A 24,993-nucleotide genomic window follows, 5' to 3' on the forward strand; every position below is an offset into this window, starting at 1 on the left:
TTATCACTTTTATTATCTACACAACTGATTTTTGTTCTTAAATAACAAGCACAAAAAGAAGAATTGAAGTATGAGGAGAAACATATTTTAATCATTTTTTTTCCCTTGTGAAACTGCAAAGACTGGGAGAAAGACTCTGACATACCCAAATCTATAGGTCTCTACCCGTCTTCACCTGTATCACAAGTTTTCTACCCAATGGGAGCCTTCCAGACTCTCTCTCTCCCCCAGCCATTACCTGCCGGAGGTTGCGTGTCACTTTGACATCGTGCCAAGCGTTGTCATTGAATTTTCCATTCACTGGCTCTACAATGGCCTCAAAGGCTCCGGACCCCAGGTTAATGACCAAGGAGACCGCGCCATCCTTCAGAGCCAGGTTGACATAGTCCGCCGACTTGCCCGTGTGCAGGATGAGCCCATTGCGCTGCCAGGTCTTAAAGGACAGGGTGATTTCATCACTGCTGCTCTGGATGGGGTTCTGGGACAGGTCGTAGCACAGGTATTCTGAACCTCGGAAAGTAGCCACGTTCTCCTCTCGAGCTGTCGGGAAAGAAAAGTAGACAGGAGTCAACACTCGACTGGCAAGAGTCAGATCTATACCAATACTGAAGAGAACACAGCCAGAGGGCATTGCCCGTACCCTGGTTCCAAGTCTGCATTCCCTCCAGGCTCTATCTACATAGCAGGGAAACTGGCACAAGAGGCATTAAAGATCAATAAGGCATCTACATCAGGATAGAAGATGCACAAAATGGGGCAGAAGAGCTGGAGGCTACTCCTTTAGATATTTAAAAAAAAAAACCTAGAGAGAAATTTTATGCAAAACAGACCAGCAAGAGTTACATTGCTTTTGGCCTTGGCCATGGTTTTTAAATACTAGAAGAGCTGATATAGACTGGCTAGTTAACTGTTCTGACAAAGGACTCTTTCACAGTAGGTACCTTTTACTGACCAAGAACTAAAATCAATTACCCTGAAAGATTTGGCTCTGATTTCCACCCATTAAGAACTCACTAACTTTTGTTTCTGTGATAGAGTCCTGGACCCAGTGGAACCTGAATGGGTGGTTAAAGAGGAAGTTAGACTTGAGAAGGTGATCAGCAGGTGAGAAAATTAGAATAGAGTAAAATTAGGGCTGGAAAGGTGGCTCAGTGGTAGAGTGCTTGCCTCGCATGCATGAGGCCCTGAGTTCGATTCCTCAGCACCTCATAAATAGAAAATGTCAGAAGTGGCGCTGTGGCTCAGGTGCCAGAGCACTAGCCTTGAGCTGAAAAGCACAGGGACAGCACCCAGGCCCAGAGTTCAAGCCTCATGACCGTCAAAAAAAAAAGAAAGAAAGAAGAGAGTAAAATTTAGTAATATGTTCTTGAGGACATAGCAATACTGCGCTTAGTCTCAAACAAAGGGACTTTTGCAGTGGGGACGGGGAGGGAGGTCCCCTTTCAGGATGGCTCTGATTGAACCTTTCCATGGCCACAACCTTCCCCCATATAGGATCATGATGCCATCCCAGTATGGAAGCCATATTCGTTTAGGACCAAATTCCAACACCTGAGATTATCTAAGTCCCTACCTAAAAAAGCTATGCCTTGCAGTACAAGGGGAGCCATAGGGGACTATCTGCATGAAGTGACAGAGCTTACAACATGGAACAAGGCATCCACATACATTCATCAAGACCCCTTGTGATACAGGACAGAGCCAAAGGTGGGGAAAGAATGGAGGCAGGCCTTGAGCTAAGGATCAAGGGGGTGGCTGTTTCTCCCTATATTGCAATCTTGTAGTGCAAAACTCCAAGGTATCTAAAACTTCTACATGCAGACCTTAAAAGTACAGTCCTGGTAGCTACCAAGATCTAGTTATCAAATGAAGAGAACAGGACGTAGTTAATTTCATCATTTGTTGATTTGACGTATACGTTTATCACATAGTATGTCGACTTCCATTTGTCTTCTTGCCACTCTCCTATACAGTGAACTAGTTAGTATACTCTATGTCATATAAAGTTAGTCAAAAGCTCTTTAAAAAGCACCTTATTAATAAAAAAATATAATCGGCAACAATAGAAACCTAGATTGGCAATTTCCCTTGAAAAACTGGAGTCATTAAGTAAAGTTGAAAGAATTCTACATTCCCTGCAGAACTATATTCTAGCCAAGTTCACACAACTGATATTTATCTTATTACTGAACTAACATAAATGAGCATTTTTCTTATGAGCAGTAAGGAAGGTAGGAGAGCTATTTTTATTATGTGGAGAGACAACTACCTGCTACATATTATTAAAGTAACCATAATGTTAAGATACCTTTAAAAATGAACCTCAGCTTCATATTTGACACTTAAAGAAGTTCCTTCCATGTGTTCTACAGGGACTCAATAGTATGTGTCTACCTGTGTATTTTTGCTTGCACACACTGGCATAAACCCAAACAGCTGACCACCTATATGACTGACCTGTATCTTACACAATTATAAGGAACAAGGACCATTGGATATATAATCAATGCCTGATGCATTTTGTTTAAATAGCCCCCCAACACACATGGCGCAGAAATTTGGCACTGCCTGCATGTTTGAGACAGATCGATACAATCTTCCAGTGACCTGTCTATTTCTTCTCATTTCTGGAGAGGTGGACTTGTTGAAATGAAACTGGACAATAGACCCAGAGGTGACTCTAGTCTGGAGTAGAAGATGACAAATCAAATGCAGCTGTCACAACAAAACTCTGTTCCTACTGAAATGGACATGCATCAAGACAACTACCTTGCATGTCCTTAGGACTACACATGGGAAACCACTGGGCATCACCTATGAGCATCTAACCTGCACCACTGAGCTGAGTTCAGTATGACCAGAAAGCAATGCCTATAAAGAGAAGCCAAGGATTCTTCAAAACAGGGAAGCCTTTGAATATACTAGCTATAAGGTGCTAGGTGGTGCTTAATTTTTTTCCATGTAATTAGAGGAAGGAGTCTGTCAAAATAATAAATTTTGGCACTAAAAGGAATTTTAGGGATTGTCTGTTTTAATGCCTAGAAATGGATGTGTAAGAATAAGTGTGTGGCGATCAGGATCTGGAGTACCTCTAGACTTTTGTCTAACTCTTGGCCAATAATCTGAGTAGTCCACATACTTCTGTTCTACTTCTCTAAGATCCTGAATGATTACGTAGAGTTTGGAACTTACAAACCATCCTAGAGGATGGATAAATTGAGGCAGGAACCAATTCTTCTCCTGCTAGGTAAAGCTCACATGCTTACCCTAAAAAAAAATGTTCCCCTAACTCAGAAAATCTGACTGTGTTTAAGTTAAAAGAACTTGTTTTATATAGTAAGCCTCAAAGAATATCACAATAAACACTATATAAAGCTAATATGAGAGAGAAGTATCTGTGCAAATCACCTACATACTTATGGTAATCTCCATGCAGATATACAAAAAAGTTTCATGTAGCTAAATGCTTTCCTTTGTAAGTGTCTAATGAAAACTACCGCAACAGTTCATGGCCTTCTGAATCTTGGTTCAATGATGCATTTGCTCAATTTACCTGTGCTCTGGGTCAGAGGAATTGACCAAGAGTAGCATCAGCTCAACTGCCAGGATACCACCTCCTTCAAGTTGTCCATTAGCAACAGACAACTGAAAGAGTCTCTGAATCATACTTTAAATAAGTATACTTTATTTTTAATTCATAAGATACTTTTCCCTAAATTGTAGAAGAAATGCCTTGAAATTCATGCCCCCATCTCTCAAAAGAGTCAATAGAAGGTGAGGGAGGGAAAAAAGAAAGGATTTTCAGGAACTCAGTCTGTTGTACATTATCACAGCTGACGTTATTTTTGTAAGGCCACAACCAGCCTTAAAATCCCCATGGTCACTGAGCTTCGACATTTTCTCATCACCTTGAAAACCATACTAGGTTTACAGTCAACATAACCAAATGGGGGAAACCAGATAGTATGTAATTCTGAGTCCATTCAATTCTCCAAACTCTCCATGAGGGGAAAAAAAAATAGTGGCCCCAATCCATTTTCTATACATGGTGTTGACACTGAGAAGCGAAGTCAAAGAGAGACAATGCAGTCTAAATAGGTGGAGAAGATGAATGCAGGGGATTATGTAACCCAGTACACAACAGCTTAGCATAAAGCTATAGCTTGGCAAGTTGAGGAGGTACTTACACAGCTAATGGACTGTTTAGATCCATTTAAATTATATCACCTCAAAGTTTACAATCAATTGCCTAAGTGTTAAAATAAAAATGTTATTCTCACTGCATGAAACACAGAGCCCAAATCTGTACAACAAATCATTTGCCCATTATTTGTAAGTGTTCAATTGATTAAGCACTAGATGTAATCTAGATATATGTGTAACTTGAAATTTCAAAACAGTTTGCATGAGATATGGAAAGCACCTGTCTTACAAATGACTTGTTAAGCAAAACTACTGATATCTGCATAGCATTAATGAACACTGACTCAAGTGTATTTTCTCCTCTTCCTCCCACCAGAAATCTAACTAGTAACGTATATAAGAGTGATTTCTCTGAGTAATTCGGAAGTAGATTAAAATAGTGCAATCAGTGAAATCTTTTCTTACAATGCAGTTCTAAGAGGAGCAGCCTGTGATTCCTGATGTGTTATAGCCATAAGTACTCAAACTCTGTTTTGAAATCAAGTCATTTGGACCTTATTTTGAAGCTCTCAGGGACCCATCACCTAATATTACTGGAGGAATGAAAGAGAAATATCCATATCTTTAAAATGATACATTAAAAAAAACATAGTTGAGCCAGATGCCAGTGGCTTTTAATCCTAGTAACTGAGGAGGCTGAGATTTTAGGATTATGGTTCAAAGCTAGCCCATGCAGGAAAGTCCATGAGACTCTTATCTCCAAGTAACCGCCAAGAACCCAGAACTAAAAATGTGGTTCAAGTGGTAGAGTGCCAGCCTTTAATGGAAAAAAAAGAAAAAAAATAACTCAGGGACAGAGGCCATACCCTGAGTTCAAGCCCCAGTACCAGCACGTGTACGTTTACACACCACACACACACACACATACACACACACACACACACACACACACACACACACATACACACACCATATTTGAACTCCTTTTTCAAGGGTTGCCTAGGAAAAGTTGTTTAACCTGGAAATCAGTATAATTCCCAGAGGTTTGCCTTTCACTGGACAGGAATGGAAACAAATTTTCCTGATCAAATGGCCTTAGGGATTGAGAAGCAGCAAGGTTAGGAAGCCAGAAACATGGCAAGAAGCCAAAAAACTCTGGACCCTTAAGACCCACATGCCACATAAAATTCCAAAAGATTATGCAAATCACCACAGCTCCAGGCTAAATCCTGTAGTGCCCTAAACCCCAGTCCACTGCTTGTACCCCCAGAGACCCGGTTTTGCTTTTGTATTTCCCACTTGTTTGTAGCCTCACAGCAGCTCCCACTTTGCTCAGGATTCAAGTTCATCAGGACAAGTACCTAACATCCTCCCTCTGAAGTTCTGCAGCTAGATGTAGTTTATTCAACCTGTCAAAAGATGAAATCTGTGACAATGACAGGTAAAGGCCTAACCAGCACCAGGCAGTCAATTAGGAAGCAAGAGACTAGGCAGAGATTTTTCTTCAAATTCTCTCATGCCAGGTTGGGAAGTCAGACACTTGGAAGGGCTGATTAAAATGCTCACCCCGCTGGAATGACTATCACCAGTGGCCCTGAGCGGAGCACCTGCTGTGCTCTAGAGAGGGAGAGAGAGCCAGCTTCCTAAAATGAGCCTCAGAGATGAAACCACACTCATCACTCATCATCACATCCTTTGTCCTTCAAATTGGCCTCATGCAGCAGTGTGGTACTTTAGCCTGCACTGATGCAAAGATAACCCTGGCTGCCCATTCTGGCTTGGCCCACTCAGAGCTAATGAGGCACAAAAACATGGGCTGCTGCTGCCCTCCCTGTCAGACAAAAGACTGGCCTGGTTGGTGCAGACCAGTTTATAGTCTCCTTTCCGCATATAGTATGAATTCAGCACGGGTCATATCAGGTCTCCTCTACCCTGTAGCTATGAGAGAAGTATGGGTTTTCCAGTTGTGAGCTCACAGATCACCTCGATTTTATGGTAACTGATCTATCTACAGGCGCAGAAGTCTTGGGGATACAATGAGTCCAAGGCAGGGGTCCAGAACTACAGATGGAGAGTAAGACAATAATTTGAATACCAGGAGGCTTGAGCATGTGTTTTCTGGTGCAGAGTGAGGTCAAATAAAGGGGTGGGGGTAGGAAGGAAGAGTCATAGTATTCAATGTACATATGTGAACGTGGAGCTCGGTAAATTGAGGGGAGAATGACAAAAAGGATGATCCAAATTTATTGTACTTACAAGCATATTGTTAACAGAACTCCCTTTGTACAATTGCTTAATGATAATTAGAAGAAAGTTTGCCATTTTATCCCCATTTGGCTTATTCTTAGAGAATCAGGGGACAGAGCAGGGACAAAGCTTCCTATTTATTTAACTCTGAAGGTACATTGAGCTTCGACAGCAATGTGACTACTCGGCTTGCAAATAGACAAAGCCAGGCACGTGTGAGTTGGGAGTTTCAAAATTATGTTCCCCTACTATGCAACCTGGAAGACCTACCTCTAAGCACCTCTCCAAAGTGATGAGCAGATACTCAAATATCCTGTTGGGCTGACGATTCTCATGTTTGCAAAGAGGAAGGGGAAATGGAAACCCTTTTCTAGAGCAAATTCTATTGTGTATCACTTAATAATATTTCCTATGAGCCATATGGGATTGAACCCATAGTGATGGAAGTAAAAAGACAGAAGACTGCACAAGTTTAGGAGCCCTCCTATTCTTATTTCCCTTACAATGTATTTTAGGGCCAAATAAAACATTAAGACAGATGAAACTGCAGAGCCATACCCCAAGGATAAACAACAGCATCCTTTACCTGCCACATCCCATCACACAGGTATTGTAAAAGCAGAGCATACCAGCAGACAGGAAAATGTGTCACAAGGAGCAAGTCATCTTACAAAAGAAAACACATAGGAAATCTGACCTCCTAAGGGCATTTCCAACCTTCTCCTCAGACTCTTGGAAGGAAAGATGTAGCTGAGAAATAAATGGACTTTTCCACACTGCCTGGGTCACTCCCTAGCCCGCAGATACTTCTTGAAAGTGATGAGAAGGAAAATAGTAAATCAAGTTGTCACTTGGAAAATAAACAGCCAGCATCCTGGTGAGGGAAGATGCCTCAGTCCACAAAAGAATGGCCTGGAAAACCACGCTTCAATGAAATCACTAGAAAGCTAATGGCAGCCAGACAACTGTATCGTTCTCAATTGCATTCCTATAGAGCTGAATATTTCTTTGTTGTTCTGTTCATTGAAGGAATAAAGATTCAAAAGAGCCTACTATGCACAAGTGACAATACTGAGTGTGGAATGCACTTAAGTCACATGCAGCCAGGAGAATAGAAATAATTAAAATGACATCTCACAGGAGAAGAAAAATTGCAAAGCTAAGTACTTTTGAATGCTTGTTAAGCATCAGGCTCTGATGTGCTCACGTTAATAGGGCACCCCATGTAGTTAGATTGGGGACTTGATGAGCGGATTGTAATGACAAAGACTCTGAATTAGAAGACCTGAATTTGACAGTTAGCTCTGGAAGTTACCTAAGTCTTTGGAAAGCTTGGCTTTTTCTATTTTCTTTTTTTCTTCTTTTCCTTTTTCTTTGGTGGTACTAGCTATTGTTTTGGAGAGAGCATTCAGGGCCCCTCCTATTTGCCAGGCTGGTGCTCTACTAAAGAGCAGCACTTCCAGACCTGTTGTTTGTTTGGTTTTTTGGTGTTTTTGTTTTTGTTTAGGACAGAGTCTTACTTTCCAACCAGGCATGTGCCTGGACTGTGATCAACCTAGGTTTTCCATAGTTGCTGGGATCACAAGCGCATGCCACAGATTCCAGATTCTCGCCATGGAGAAGGAGTTTCATGGACTTTTCCGTCTATCTGTGATGGCTTAGAACTGTGACCTTCCCAATCTCTTCCTTTCTAGTATCTAGGATTACAGGTATGAGCCAATGACACACAGCCAGGAACCTGTAGCTTTCTATCCTATCAAATGGCAATAACCAATGTACATAGTTTGAAGAATTGGTATAAAGTATGAAAAGTTGAATTCTTAGACATAGAAGATCAACAAAATAATTGTAGTTCAGTAGTGTCATGAGGGTCTTACAGGTGATATTGAAACACAAAAGAGGGGATAATTTGCCCTAAATGTTAGGAAAGGCTTTAGACTAGTAGTCACACTTAAGCTGTTTCATGAAGTGTGAGTAAGAGTTCCCCTACCAAGGGAGGAATAGAATGGTAGAAGCAGCAGCATAATCCCTGTTGGGACCCCCTGGAACAGCTCAGGGTACACTATCATAGCGAGATGTTTAATTATGGCTACAGCAATGGGTATGTGTGCAAAGTTCAAGACATAGGTTGTGACTCACCCTTGAAAAAGCAGAAGAGAACTTTAGCTCATGATTGGCCACTTATAATTCATAGTACCTGGGGTTCAGCAGGAGGATAAAGGCCTAAGGATGTAAAGTGGGGTCCAGAAAACATTTCCACCAAAGGGTAGATTTGGCCAAGGATCCATTTGTGCAGTTGATTGGACTAAATATGCCTGCCTGCCCATTTACAATAATTTATGTAAGATGTTGTGCATTTTATTTTCCCATAACCACAAGGCTCATAAGAGTAAAACTGTAATTATGTTTCTTTTCACTACTAGCTTCCCAATTTAATTGTGGGTCAGTCAATCAGACAAGCATTAAACACAAGTAGCACACTCTATATCTTGTAAAGGAGAATCTATTTCTCTCTTCTTGTGGCTCTGTGAGAACATTTCCTCCCCATTCTCCAAAGTAAGTAGTTTCAGAGTCACATTCTGACTGTCTCTCTACTCATTTACTTCCTTGGTGAGAGGAAAACTGTTTAATCTGTTCGATGAAATGCTAAGGGTCTGACACACACATGCCACGCTGACCCCAGTAGAGTCTGCTTAGCATGGGAAACCATCTATCAGACTTCAGAGACCTATCTCTGAGTTTTGGGACTTCACCGAAGTCTACCTCAGAGAATGGGGCTTTACAGAAACCTATCTCCAAGTTTTGGGACTTCACCGAAGTCTACCTCGGAGAATAGGGCTTCTAAGAGGCCTACTCCTGGGAAAAGGCTGGCAAACCCCTGGGAAAGATGTGTTTCTGCCTATCTTAAGAGTGCCTATTAATCTTTACTGTTTCTACTGCTCTTTGTACTTGCTCATTGTCAACATTTCCCTTATTTAAAGCTCTTTCTTAAGAGTGTTGACGACTCCAATATCTGATGAGTGTCTTAAAAATATGACTAACTCACCGGAGTTAAGTGCTACCCTGAAACCCCTCTTATGGAGGCTAGTAGACAAGCCATAGCAAATATAAAAGTATTGGGGGTTTCACAAAGTCACTTCAGCAGAAGGAATTGTTTGTAAGAGATTTACAAAAAGCTGTAGGTGTGGCTAAAACAAAGAATGGCAACTGCTGAGATAACTACTTTGGAGAAAGAACTTCCTATTACTCTTTCATTTACTAAGAGACTTGCTAGATCTAAGTCTCCTTGGTGTTTACTATTAAAGAAGGAACAGAAAAGATCTTTTGGGACGGTTAAGGCCTCTATAGAAATAAGGTAATGGTTAGTTGGTGACAAACATCAAAACCCATTATATTTCTTAGAGATAAGCCGGAAACAAGTGCCTATCAGGCGACCAGCTGGTGACCACCCAAGAATGAAGCCCTGCAGCAAGGTTGTGTAACCTTTTGCCCTTTCAGGCGACCAGCTGGTGACCGCCCAAGAATGAAGCCATGCAGCAAGATTATGTAACCTTTTGCCCTTTCTTATGGAGACTTTTTGCTATAAAAGTTTGTTATCCTCTGCATTAAATCGCACTCATTGCTCAGCACTCAACATCCACTCCTAATGTGTGTGAGTTGTCTGTTTGCCATCTCCCCATCCTATTCCAGGTTCCTCCCCTAGGTATCCTCCGTCGTCCCGACAGAACCCGGTCCGCGGCACACACAGGTCTACATTTCTTAATTTTGGGGTCACTATCGCCAGGGTAAAGTCTTTCTCCTTTGGATGTACCCTTTCTAGAAGGCTTGTAAGCTCTCTTCTGGTAAGCATGCAGAATGCCTATCAGCATAGACACTATCCTGTGCAAAAAACCTGTCATTTTCTGCCTTACTGTTGAGTAAGGCTTGAAGTTAAAAGAAACATTACAAGGAAACCCAGTCTATTGAAAGTCAAAGACACATTCTTTCACTAACAGAATACAACTGATCACAATGGAGCAAATAAAGTGGTATTTGGATCCTTGACATGACCAAGACTTTGATGCTTGTGTCTACTGGATGACTGGTTCAGAAATCATAATAGTTGTCAGCCCAGAGTCCAACAGTGACTTAGGTACCAGAGAAAGAATGTCAGAAGAATCAAGGATTCCAACACGGCCGTTGAATTGCTTCCACGACACATTTGGAACCATGTTACCTAGATGGGTAATTATAACAATGAAGGATCTTATTGAGATTGCTTTTCTGTAGATGCATCTTAAATTGAGTTCTGAAATTTTTATTAAAAAAATTACAGAAAATTCACATACTCATAAGCATACAAATCTTCTCACCCCAGACCTAGATCCAAAAGAATTTGTGTGTGTGTGTGTGTGTGTGTATTCCAATTTGCTTCTTTTATCAAAGTAACATACTAACAAAGCAATAAAGACAAACTGGGTGGTTCATGTCTAAATTCCAGATATTCAGGGGGTAAAGACAGAAAATTGATCCAAAGCTGGCCCAAGGGTATCAGACCCTATTTGAAAAATAACCCAAAGAAAATGGTTGAAGGTATGGCTCAAGTGATAGAATGTGTGTGAATCCCTGAGGTCAAACCCTAAAGAATATAAAGTCATAAGAGGTCCACAAAATTTGGAAAAATACATACAGATCTTCAAAAATTTGGAAATAATAAACATAACCTATATAGATATTAAAATATTTATTCCTGGGCTGGGAATGTGGCTTAGTGGTAGAATGCTTACCTAGCATGCAGGAAGCCCTAGGTTCAATTCCTCAGTACATAAACAGAAAAGGCTGGGAGGGGGGGCGGCTGGGAAGGTGGCTCAGTGGTAGAGTGCTTGCCTTGCATGCATGAGGCCCTGGGTTAGATTCCTCAGCACCACATAAGCACAAAAAGCCAGAAGTGGTGCTGTGGCTCAAGTGGTAGACTGCTATCCTTGAGCTGAGGGCCAGTGCCCAGGCCCAGAGTTCAAGCCCCACAACCAGCAAAAAACAAAAACAGAAAAAGCTGGAAGTGGTGCTGTGGCTCAAGTGGTAGAGTGCTAGCCTTGAGCAAAGGAAGCTCAGGGATAGTGCCCAGACCCTGAGTTCAAGCCCCAGGGCTGGCAAAATAATATTAATCCTATCAAGTATCTCTTTAGTCTACAATGAAAACAAAAGAGGAACACCCCATAGCAAAGCCTCCTTGTTTCTTAGAAGAATTCTGGAAAGATGCTTAGAGTTAGCTCCTACTTCTATCATTAAATTATCTTGCTGGTAAAATTCTCCACTCTTCACCATGCAAGAAAAATTAAATGATATGAGAAACCTTCTATAGATATTTCAGGTGCCAAAAAGTGCCAGTCCTAAAAACTGAAGGGTAAAGAGGCTACCACACTCCATTTCAATGATCAATAGGGAAGTATACTTAAAATACTTCATTCATTCTACCCAGGACATAACTGTAGATGGCTAAAAAAAATTAGCTCCTGGATACACATATACAAATACATGCTGATCACTAATCATATATATATATATATATATATATATATATATATATATATATATAGTACAGCCCTATTGCTATATAATAAGAAAATAAAAACATACAGGAAATAGACAGGCCAAAAGTTACTTCTAAGGAGAGGAAAAGTACGAAACCAGGGTATATTCTAACTAGATTTAGACTTTCTTGTTCTGCTTTGAGTTTTCTTAGACTGAATCTCACTGTGTAGTCTAGGCTCAAGCACTCAAACTTCCTACCTCAGCCTCCTAAATGCTGGGATCACAAGTATGTGCCAAAAAGTTTGGTGAGACTTAAAAAAAATTATATTTAAGTAGTTATACCAAAGAGCTCTGTATAAAAGGATATACAGCAAACAAAGCAAACAATAGTTGAACATGAAACTTTGTTCACTGGCTATACCAATGTAATACCCTCTACTACAGAATGAAGACTTTTTATGTTCGAAATATTTTAAATACTTAAATCGCTGCAGATGATACTTGGTGGGAGGAATTAATTCCCTAATATTGTCTAGTATCATTCATTGGTCAGTTTATATGCCAACTCATCAGCCATAGACTAGAAGCAAAATTACCCACATAATCCAAAATGTGGTAAATAAAATCAAACTGAAGTAAGCTGAGATGCAGTTGAGTTATCACAGTGATTTTAAAGCATCATCTCCCTCTCTGGCCATCATTGCCTTCCTCACTCCTGAAGGCCCAGTGCTCAATATCCAGGCATTTATTACAGCTCAGTCTGACATCCTGGGCAAAAAAGAAAAACAATATGTTGCTGGAAGCTGAGTGCCAGCTTGAGATACCTTAACTTGTCACCACGTGATGGTTCCACTACAAGTACTGAAGGTCCAGTAAGCTGGCCTCTGAGATGTGCTACAATACCACCTGCCACAGCCTCTTAGCCTCACCCTACCCCCAATCCCTATAGAATAAAAGCATGGTAGTTCTTTAAGACAAGCCCTACTGAGAATCCAGTGTCCCTGCAAGAGAGGAGGGCAGCCCAGCCCTCCTTTGTTCACACTGTGGGCTCTAGCCTGCAAGTCTAGACAGAGTAGGTTGTTAAAAGGCCCCAGAGTCAATACTTGGACAAGATCAATAAGGCTTTTTATGACACAATGAAAACTTTCTATTTTGTTAAATGTGGCTAATCTACCATTTCTGCAGGACTCTTAAAGCTTTCAGTGCCAAGCACCCGAGCTCAGGTGATTAAAATCCTGTTCAGAGACCCAAACTGGAAACTTGGCCACGGCAGAGGTACAAATCCCAGAAACCTGAGCTTTGACTTCTTTTATAGCTAGGTGCGAATTTCCTTTCCTTCCCACAAAAAGAAATGTGATGGTGAAGAGGTAGAGGTAATAAATGATCAAAGTAAACACTGCCTTGGTCCGGGATTTTCAAGAAGGAACTGTAAATGCTCAGGAAATGCTCAGGAATAGAAAGTTAGGTTGGAGGAAGATGGGAGGGATAGTTCTCTAAAATAGATGCTTCCTTAAAAATTAATGACCTGGCCAGGTGCTGGTGGCTCACACCTGTAATCCTACTCAGGAGGCTGAGATCTGAGGATCATGGTTCAAAGCCAGCCCAGGAAGAAAAGTCCATGAGACTCTTCTCTTCAATTAACCACCAGAAAACTGAAAGTAAAGCTGTAGTTCACAGTGGTAGAGTGCTAGCCTTAAGCTCAGGAACAGTGCCCAGTCCTTGAGTTCAAGCCCACGATCAAAATAAATTAAAAAGGTATTAATGATCTTATTCCTTATTCACAAAATCTAAATAAAGGAGAAAATCTTTAGTGATTCCAAATTCAATTATAGCACTAATAGTGTGTATAAAAGTAAAGTATGGTATTTATTTCATTTTCACCATTTATTTGTCTCAGATAATCAGCAGAACTTTTCTGGTGAGAAGATATTTTTTTTTTGTTCCCACACTGTGAAAAGGAAAAGAAATTAACATTCATTGAACTTAAATTATACTCCAGGATTTTATGTATACAAAGAGTCTCAATAAAACAAACACTAGATACACAGTGTCTGACCAGCATTAACCATGACTTGTTTTGATGATTGAAGGTTATAGGAGTTATAATGGTTTCCCGCTAGAACCAATGTATTATTAATAGAAACAATATATCTATGCATTCATGTCACCTCAAAGGGAAACTTTTTCATTGGAATTCTTTGTATTTTTTATTTAACCCTTAAAACCCTATGAAGTGAAGTGTTACTAGCCTCATTTTATAGATGATTAAACTGAAGGTAAGAAGAAGTTAAATTCTTTTCTTTCTTATTTTGTTAAGTACTATTTTACATGATAAGAGATACAGAGGCATTGATCACCTTTGTGTTCTTCCCCTAAGAGTATCCTCCTTGGGTCTCACTGTGTGTAAAATGTCCAGAATCCTGTATAATTTTTCATGTCTGGTATATTTTAGATCTAGCTTCTGCATGAAAGAAAGTATTTGCTGTCTGTCTCTCTGAGCTTGGCTTACCTCACTTAACATGATTTGTTGTAGGTCTATCCACTGAAATTAAATTCTTACAGAAAGTCACAGTTAGTAAGAACCAGGTCCAAAACACAAACCAAGGTCAACCTCCTGAGCCTATGTGCTTTCCATTTGATGAGACCATTTCCTTTACAGAGTGGGAGATCTTCTGCAAACATGCCTGTCAACAGTCCTCCTGGGAAAGACAATCTATACACTTCATTTAAAAGAACATATAATATCATAGCATGTCAGATATTCTAAACCCTTTCCATGTACATGATCTAATTTTGCAAAGTATGAACATGCTTCAGTGGCTGCTATAGTAACCTGTCTGCTCAACAAGGCTAAAGCTTTAGCATTTAGATATATTAGCCACACATTTTGGGATGTATATGCAGAACACAAGAACTATAGAGCGAAGTCATGAACATTCCATGCATGGGCAAGATTTTTGTTTTGTTTTGTTTTTGTAGATCATGGGGCTTGAACTCAGGGCCTGGGCTCTGTCCTCAAGCTCATTTGCTCACAGCCACAGCACCACTTCCAGTTTTCTGGTGGTTAATTGGAGATAAGAGTCTCATAGACTTTTCTACACAGGTTGGCTTTGAACTGCAATCCTTAGATCTCTGCCCCCTAAGTGACTAAGATTATAGGCCCGAGTCATCAGGGCACAGTTCCATTGGCAAGGTCTGACATATATAAATGCTAAGAGAGATCATGCAAGAGCATAAATAAAGGAGTCAATTTTAGAAGCCCTGAACCAATTTTTTAGGTCAAAAGGATTTACAGGGCATCTACAAATGCTGCATCTCCAAAAAATCCACTCAAGGCCAAGTAGCTGGGTTCTACACTGATTTCAAAGGCCACTGTCAGGAACTTGCTCAGAGATTGCACCAAAAATAACTGCAGAGGGGAAGGAGGTTTGTTGACTTGTAATCAAGGAGAGTTTACAGAAGTAGGAGTATAAAACTCTGAAATGAAGACTCCAATTCCTTAAGTTTTCTAGCTGGTAGAGCCATTTGGATATTTATTTACATTTTCTATGATACCATAAAACCAAAATCTCAACCTTATCTATAAACACCAGATGAGATTCATGCATAACTTTAAAAAGAAAAAACAACCTTGAGTTTTGAGGAAACAATCCATAATTCAGATTCAGACATCTCAAACACAGTATAAAGATGTTGTAAAAGAAATTCCATATTAGAGAAGTTGTGGCATTTGTACATATTACCAGTTGCCAAGGTTTCCAAACAGAATTTGTAGTTTTTAGACAAATTAATTAGCGCAAAGACAAGTAGGGCTTAATTAGAAGACACAACTCCATTGTCCTAGGGCTTAAAAAGATGAGGAGAGCTTTTTTCTGCCAAATTGTGGTAAAACAAATTTCCATGTAGAGATCCACAAAGATGCCTCTGGATGTGAAAAGTGAAGTTGAAGAGGAAGTTGTGAACCTGATTCTCTTGAGAAACTTAATTCTTAATTATCTCTGAGTGGTTGACCACAAGAACTAAAGTGGGCATGCACGTAAGACAGATTGCTGGCTGCCATTATAATAATTGACAATGAAAACTTGCTATCCAAAAGAATAAACCCCACTGAATTCCACAGATTTATTTAGATTCCCAACCAACAGTCTCAGGTAATATTTTCACCAATCTAGGATACAAGTAGAAAAACTTAAATTCATAGAGTTGAGTACTTAGTGAACATATTGCTTTCCTTCTACTCTTTATGTTTTTCAGATTGTGGAATGTTCTATCTTTAATAAAAATGATGATGACAAGATTTGTTAATGACATTATCTGGAAAAATAAAATTAAAAAGTAGCCAATTTTATTTTGCTTCTAACATTTTGTACAATAATCGTACTTGTCAACAAAATCCTAAAATTAAAAACATTGCTGAACCGGAAAATCTTTTCTTTGTGTATTAAACAGATATGGACCGAAAAGAAAGTAGCTCTTGAAAAAGGTTCATCAGATGCTTTGTAACCCAATTTATTTGGAACTGAAAAGTTTCCCAGCACATGGGTCTGTTAAGATGGGGTCAAGTTCCTGGACAACTAGAGTAGAGTTGATTATATCATGGGTCACAGGACAGATAGTTTAAAAAAATGCAAATCAAATTTTTTTAAATCCCCATTTACCTAAAATTTTTGACAAAGGATGAATTTTCTTAGGTATGCATTTCAAACCATTTCCAACTTGGCCTTCTGGATTTTTACTTTTATTTTACTTTGTGTTTTGGTAATATTGAGGTTTGAAGTCAGGGCTTGGTGCTGGCTAAGCAAGTGTTCTCCAACCTTAAGCCCTACCTCCTGCCATTTTGCTCTGACTGTTTTTAAGATAGAGACTTGATTTTTTTTCATGGAGTTTCATCTTCCCATTTATGCTTCCCACTGTAGCTGGGATGGTAGGGCATGTCACCACACAAAGCTTTTGCTGTTGAGATGGAACTCATGAACTCTTTCCCTGGATTGGCCTTTACCTGCAACCCCTCTGATCTTTCCTACACACCTGGGATGTCAGAGGTCCCTGCCTCTGTGGCCAGCTATCAATTGAGATAGGGTCTCATAAACTTTTATGGTTGTGCTGGCCTTGAACCATGATCCTCCAAATTTCTGCCTCCCAATAGCTCGGATGACAAGCCTACACCACTGATACTCAGCTAGCACTCTGGTTTTTTGAGACATTCTACATTGTCACATGGATAATGTATTCATTTTTCTGCTATATTACTTTTTAAGTAAGTATATAAAAAGGCCATCCTGAGAATGGACTCTCTTTGAATATTCAGAAGGTTCTTTGGACAGTTCACAGTATTTAGCTCATCACCAATTATTGTTGTATACCACCGTGAACAAACAGCTTCTGCTTTCCAGTTGTTTACATTTGAGATTCTGAGTGTCCTCTGTAACATAAATAGCTAATTATGTTGTATGGAATGATTTATGCAAAACAGAAGCGTTCCCTCAGGTGCATAGCTAAGGTAACTCTAGGAATACTCTGATACTTCAGAAACAATTATTGCTCATAGCATTCATTCTTCTTTTTTTTTGCCCATTATTTTTGCAAAGCTCCACTGTATTCCATCATGAGTTCCAAGAACTCTGGTTTTGGACTCACCTCACCTCCAGGAATTAACTTGTTTTCCCAGCCAAGGCTGCAGAAAGATAAGCCCTTCACATATTTTGCAGATGGAATTGATGAGAAACCTAGAAGCTAGTCTAGAAACATCATTGTCTATTTTTTTTTACTAGTTATCATAGTTCAGTGTTTGCCTAAAGAAACTGAGAAAAAGGGGCTGGGAAGGTGGCTCAGTGGTAGCGCGCTTGCCTTGCATGCCTGAGGCCCTGGGTTCGATTCCTCAGCACCACATAAGCAAAAAGAAAAAAGCCAGAAGAGGCACTGTGGCTCAAGTGGTAGAGCACTAGCCTTGAGCTGAAGAGCTGAGGGACAGCACCCAGGATCAGAGTTCAGGCCCCACGACTGGACCCAAAAAAATAAGAAAAAAAGAAAAAAGAAACTGAGGAGAAAAAAAAGAAAAGCTAAGACAGGATCCCAGGCCTTCTGATTTTTACATAAAATACCTAGGGAGGGAGTAGACACATGATAAAAGACAACGTTGGAAGTTTGATCTCTAGGGTGCTACAGGCCCTATTCCCAGTCCAGCCCATTCTACCTGGCTGTCTAGAAGTGTGTGATATGCAGATGTGTGTTTGGGCCCATCTCTCAGTGTCAGGGGGACTCACAGGGGCAGCATCTGCTGCTGGAGAAGAGGTCCAGGGAGCATGTGCAGCATGTGGTCACATGCAAAGCTGCTCATGGGATATGGGTTGCTTTTCCCACTCATTGAGTATCTTTCTCCCCTTCCTCTGTGGCAGTGTGTTCTCTCTGGATTCAGGGAGAGAAGCTGCTTGCTTAATGACTCCAATCCAGTCTCCTGAAGGTCTATCAGAGGGTCCAGCCCTTCACCTGACAGATGACCTTTCCCACTTTGCTCAAGTCCAGGAACAATTAAAAGCAATAAAAGAAGGAGGGAGGAGCCAAAACAAAAACAAAAAATAAGGCCCAACCAGAGCTTCCCAACACAGAGAGTTTACAAGGGAAGGAAAAGGAAAAAGGAAGAGGAAATAAAACACAAACCACAGTCGGAAAGAAAAACAAGTCAAAGAAGATTGGATCCTCCAAGTGCTCTTTATTTGTCTTCCTGATGGTTTCTGAAACCATGGAAAGGCTGTTAATAAATCTGAGAACCCTGCTGTAGGGGAAATAGAGAGGACAAGAAAAGAAGGAAAAACTATGCAATAGCTTCTGCTGTAAGAGATGCACTTCATTCTAATGTGAGCTCGGACAGGCATTCCTACATAGTAAGAATGCTCTGTAAACCTCAAGAACCTTCTAAATAGAGGTTCCCCACACACACACTCAATAGCATGGGAATCTAACCCCAATGACCCCTCTACAGTCAAGGACAACCTTTCAAGACCCCATACATGTACGCCACTGTGTTATCAGTGCCTACCCCTGGGCATCCCTTTCTCGGCTCATCTGAACTACATGGATCAGATGGCAACATAGACCATTTCAGGGAGATTTATAACATTCATTCACATAGAGGTCTGAGAATTCTCAATATTTCACAATTCAATTAATTGGAAACCAACACAAGCTCCTGGAAGGGACACATAAATGCTTTATTCTCTTTTTTTAAAAAAGTTTTGATATTCATTTTCATAGGAAAAGATAGGAAGGCATCCATCCCTTCAACTCTTTTCTACAAATCTGTGAGACTGCATCTTCTTTCTCTATGCCTATGGATCATAACATACACTTGGCCTGTATCATTGGGGCTCAATCATCCATCTAGCTCCCATCTTCAGAGAGGTGAAAGAGAGCCATTCATGATGTTTAGACCTCATTGTATTACCAATGACATAAAGAGATGAATCTGAGAAGAGTCAGGTGTTACTAAAAGTCAGGTTCCTTCTCCCAGAATCCTAAATGGTTTCATTGCTTTGATTATCCAATGGATTGTTCCCTTGTAAGTTGCTATGCATTAGCTTTAAGCCTAAACTTGCTAGTAATGGTGAGTGATTCCAGAGGTCTGGTCACATGTGGAGTGCCATGCTCATCTCCTTGACTGGACCATCTCTTCAAACAACTCTGAGAGATGAATTCCATTACAGTCTTTTCTGTGACAATGGGGAGTTGAGACTTTACAATCTGCCCATGAGAAGAGGCACAATCAGGAGTCAAAACTGGGTTTTGTTGACCCTCAAAGCCTTCATTTCTGCCTTTACTATTATCCCGCTGTCTTACCAGGTGACCTTGGCTTCATGCATTCATAGAATGACACTGATCAGTGGATGCCTGGTCTGAATCCTCAAAGCCTTAGATTTCTAAGGATTCAGGCTAAGGGAAGTTTTAGGGTTATGACTGAGTATCATTTCATCTTTTCTCCCCATGGAGGGATTAACCTGTGTCTTCCTTGTCTAAAGGCAAGAAGAGTCCTTTCCAGCACCTGTAAATGTACTACTGCTTTTGTCTATGTCCTTCCCAGATACAAGAAATCCAGTCATCTTAGTCTAAGACTACATGCCCTAGGCACAAGGAGGCTAATACTTCCTTTATCTGGACAATTAGCATCTCTGACCCTCTATCAATCACAAGCAAGAACAAAACAAAACAGGCAAACAAAACCAAATCAAACAAAACCAAAAACACAACCTTAACCTCTCCAGACAAAGTATAGTGCTGGTCATGCTGTCTTACCAAGATTAATACCCTTTGGGACAAGTAATTTCACAAGTTGCTTGATTTATATTTCATTACTAATGGATCTTGAGAAAGAGAAAAATAACCCCTTCCTTATATTTTTTACAAAATGGAAACACAGGGTTTTTATTTAGTTTAGTTTAGTTGAATTAGTACTGGTTATGAAGAGAACTCTGAGGTCCCTTTAATCAAAAAATGCACTCATTTTAAAGATCAGGAATAGGAAGCCAAGGGATCAGAGCTAAGGAGAGACAGAGACAGAGAAGAAAAAAAGAGAGAGAGAGAAAGAAAAGAAAGAGAAAAGAGATATACCAGGACTACAACCTCATGATAGGGTCTCAGGCTCTCTGCTTACTGCTCTCTAAGCTTGCCACTTCTAGATCTTTTCTTCTCTCTGGTGCCCAGAATATTGTGTTGAATTGGACAATTCCCTCAGGAAAGGTTGTCTAATCTCTGAAAAGCAGATGGCCTCAGAGAGCAGGTCTAGGACCAGACCCTATTCCTGTGCACTGGGTACACTGCTCCCCTCTTACCAGGCAAGCTAGCAGCAAAACTGTTGAGTGAGGAACCTTTTCCATCTCTTTGTGCACCAGCATCCTTTCTTGTACCTCAAACATAATAGATATGTGCCTTAAGTATCATAGATACATCCATGAGTGATAGTCATAACAGATACTTCCGGGTTTGAAAACAATTTATACTTTGTAAAAGAGGGAGCATCGATCAATCCATTGGCAGTAGGCTAAAACTGTAGATGTTTTGGTACCACCAAGGATATTTTTGCATGGGGGAGGGGCTACAGAGTCCTTCAAATCACAACTCACTCCAGTTGCCAATTCCTATTCTAAGACTTGCACTATTTCCATTTGAGCAGTACATAGTATGTTGATTACTATAACCAGGAAACTTGTTTCCAATCATTTTTTCTCTATCCTCCCCTATTCTGTGTGTGTGTATGAGAGCGGGGTGGGGTGGGGGACAAGAACAAGAATAACAAGAAGAAGGCTAAAGATAGCATAGAACATGATTATAGAACAGTGATCTACTTACTGTAAGCAAAGGGTTATCTGCTCTAGCTAGTCCTTCACACTGTTTGCAGAGAGAGTGAGCCAAGCTGAACCATATCAACAAACAAGTCCACTGACAATCTGAATCATCAAATGCCAGCAGACAAACAGAAAAGCCAAAGGCTCTTCTTAAGTAAACAGTGATCCATTTTGAAACAACACTTCTGCTTTGCTAGAAAGAGGGAAGGATTACTATATTAAAGGCTGCTGAAGAATTCTGGAGAACAGAAACATAAATTCTGAGTCCTGAAACCTGAGTCTTGCCACGAGGAGGAAGGAAAATGTTGAATTAGTACAGTGTTGAATTAGTAGCAGTGCCAAAACTGCTCAGGCTTTGCAGCCACACCGAATCAGACCCTTCCTTGGCAATCATGTGTTTCTTTTTAGTTGTGGTTGTTCTGGCAATTGATTTCACCTCTTTCAGCCTCAGTTTACTTATCTCCAAATTAGAAAAAGTAATAGTTTTCAGTCCAGAACCTATAGAGACTAAGAGACCTAATTTATATGGAAGCCCTGGCTGCACATCATGAATAGTACTTTTTTTCTATCTTTTTGCTACCCTAAAAAGCATGGGACTTAAAATATTAAAGCAAAATCATAATAAGCCATGATTACTGCAGAAGCATTTTTATTGCAAAAGTACAGTTGCCAGGATAAAGCTTCTTTCTGCTTTGCAAAATTTACAATACAAAATCATGCAAAGGTCTTGAAATACAGATTCAGATGATGTCTCCCACAAACCTGACAGCGCCTGGACTTAGGAGAAATACTTGTGAACCTGGTCTTCCCTTCTCTATGTCCTGACACACCACATCACAAAGGGACCTCTGGGTACCACTTTAAGATGCCCCTATCTGAAGAGCCCACGTGAGCTCTAAGAGCATGTGGATATCAGCAAAAGACTGTTTCATTTCCCTAGGATTCCCTTCCATTACTTGAGATTACATTATGGGACCAAACAGTAGAAATTTGTAGTCATTAGATGTGCCTATAAAATCTACAATGGATGGTAAAAGGTCAAATAAATTATACTTGGGCATGATTAAACAGGACTCTAAATATTGACACAGTGAGACCAAAGGAGAATATTCTTAGGAGAGGATCACAGAGGCTCAATATCTATGTGCATATGATTATATAAAATAATATTTATCAAAATGAACTCAAAGAAATGGAAACAAGAGGGTTTTTTGTTATTTTACTTTTTTCTACTCCTTTGTGGCTTTTGATTTCTGTACTTTTTGTCTTGTATATAAGTTTATTTGTTTTGAGGAGGGTAAAATGGAGCACAGATATGGTAAGACGAAGGGAACAAATGCAGCAGTGATACTCACTAGATACTATGTTGAAAATGAACTATGCAACTTGTAGTGGAAGAGGATTGGGAGGGAAAAAACTAAGAGAACACAAGGAACAAAGTGACACTGTTCTCATTACCTGACTTATGTAACTGTGACCCCTCTGTACATCACGTTTACAATAAAAAATAAAATAAAAATAGTTCCAAAAATAATCTCCAAGGGTGGGGGGAGCTCCAGGACCTCAAATTCGTGTCCAATAAAATAGGATCTACAGAACCACAAGATACATGGGCTGAATACTACATGATAAACTGCTTCACTTCCAACAATATCAAAAGATAAATGCTCTGTGCAATGTAGTATAAGACAGAAGAAATAGTCTTTCAACACATCGGTCACAGCATTTTTGTAGCATGTGTGTTTATGTTCCAAGTCATGTGTATGTGTGGTCTTGGTGAGAATTGAGGGCAAATAGATACCCTGGCAGTTTTTAACCTGACATCTAGGGAACCAAAATTCTCCAAGCATTTAGACATACAACAGCCTGGAAGGCATTGGTTTAGATCCATCACATTCTACACTTCAGTTTCAAATCATGGAAGTAACTTCCTTTATTGCAAACCAGAAAATTCTCATCTCAGAACCAACATGTTAGCACTAATAGGCCATCTCAAGCACTCTCTATGTAAATCTTCACTTTTCCATCTTTAACATACCAACTTCACTGTCACAAATCCAAGTGTCCAAATTCCTTTCAGAGGAATCAACCCACTATGTTCCCAAATATCACCAGCTCACTCCATACTCCTAGCTCTTCAGGAGGCTGATATCTGAGGATTAGATTCCAAAGTCAGCCAGGGCAAGAAAGTTTATGCAACTCTTATTTCCAATTAACTGGCAAAAAAATCCAGATGTAGAACTGTGGCTTAAGTGGTAAAACACTAGCCTTGAGAAGAAAAGCTCAGGGATAGCACCCCAGCCCTGAGTTCAAGCCCCAGAACCAGCACCAAAAAAAATCTATACCAAAAATATGTACAAGTGAACAAATATATCAGCCAACACACAAAGGACATAGAGGTGAAAGTTAATTATTCAAGCCACGCCAACATTGCTTATGTTCAACTTAATACAATAAAATCTCACTGATTCCTTTTTGTTGAAAGAAAGATTGCTGTGATTGAATAAAAAAAACAAAACCAGTGCTTTTTTTAGAGAACACTGACTTATTATCTCCAAGGACATAAGGGCAATGGGGAAAAATACTATTATGGTAGATATGTGAGACTCCTGAAGTTCATTAAAAAATGAATATTTTTTGTAATTGGTTATTTAAATGTAAACAACTGCCCTGAGGGAAAGAAAATTTGATGATGTGTCCCCCTCCCCGACTCCGAGTGGACTGACCATTTTCCTTGTTTTAGTTTTAGAAATCTTCTTCTCAACCTACATTCTGCATAGGTAAAATGTTAGCTTAACCTGAGTCAATTAAGAAAGCACACAATCAGAGAAGTCAAACTTAATTTCCTTGTAAAGAGAAAATGGCTATTTTATTCCTTTCTGCTTCTAATCTTACAAAAACAGAAATACATTTCCCTAGGTGCCTTCTTTACCTGTGGTATTACACCGGACCCAGTCGGGTTCCTCTCCACCTCCCCCATCCCATTCTTGATCTCCATGTGTTAATGCTCTGCCTTCCTAAGCTGGGAAATTAATAAAACTTGGCTCAGATTCTATCTTCACTCCAGCCCATGTTTATCCTTCATTCAACAGGCCAGACTACAAAGGGAGATCTTTCTGTAGTTGGAGGGCAGAAGGGAACTCCAACGGTAAGACAACCCCTTCCCACGTGTTAAGGAACTAAAGAAAGCTCTTGTTCTGATTTGAGCTGTTCACCTCAGTGACTTTAGGCAAGTCATTTAAACTGGGTAAGCCTCAATTCCCCATCTCTAAAATGGGCATTATATTTCTTTTTAAAAACCAAAAGGTAAAATAAAATAAAACAATAGCTTGGCTCTCACCTGGAGTTGTAGTAAAATCATAGTTGGAAAGCATTTAGAGCAGGTCCTGTCATTTAGTAAGCATTTCATAGACCATCATCACCACCACCACCACCACCACCATCATCATCATCATCATCATCATTATCATCAATCGTTTGACTTTGCTTTGCAGCCAACCATCATACACGCAGCCAGTCCTTCTTCTCCATTCTTAAAGATGCTATTACATGTGTGACCCCTGTCCCTGGCTAGATATCTCTTCTACATAGTAGCATTTAGTAGAATCTACCTGTACCTCTAAGAAAGAGGTGTTTATTTGCTAGCTGATCTTGTATTGATGTGTTTACTGTGAACAGAGGCTTGAGGGTAAATAGGGTAAAATCAGAAGCAGTGGAAACAGTTTATTTTTTGAGCTGCATCATGTCATCTACATGA

General features: G+C 40.0%; 1 protein-coding gene across 2 annotated transcripts in view; it reads right to left on the reverse strand.

Moving 5' to 3' along the window:
• Nrxn3 (neurexin 3) overlaps nucleotides 1-24,993 on the reverse strand; it is a 1,505,050-nt gene that overhangs the window by 1,115,994 nt on the left and 364,063 nt on the right. For both annotated transcript variants that reach the window (XM_013014269.1, XM_013014277.1), the window contains one exon: nucleotides 239-540. In XM_013014269.1, the coding sequence (XP_012869723.1) occupies nucleotides 239-540 (302 nt within the window). The remainder of the gene's footprint in view (nucleotides 1-238; nucleotides 541-24,993) is intronic.

The sequence above is a fragment of the Dipodomys ordii genome, unplaced genomic scaffold (genome assembly GCF_000151885.1).
Source record: "Dipodomys ordii isolate 6190 unplaced genomic scaffold, Dord_2.0 Scaffold2, whole genome shotgun sequence".
NCBI classification, from domain to species: Eukaryota; Metazoa; Chordata; class Mammalia; order Rodentia; family Heteromyidae; genus Dipodomys; species Dipodomys ordii.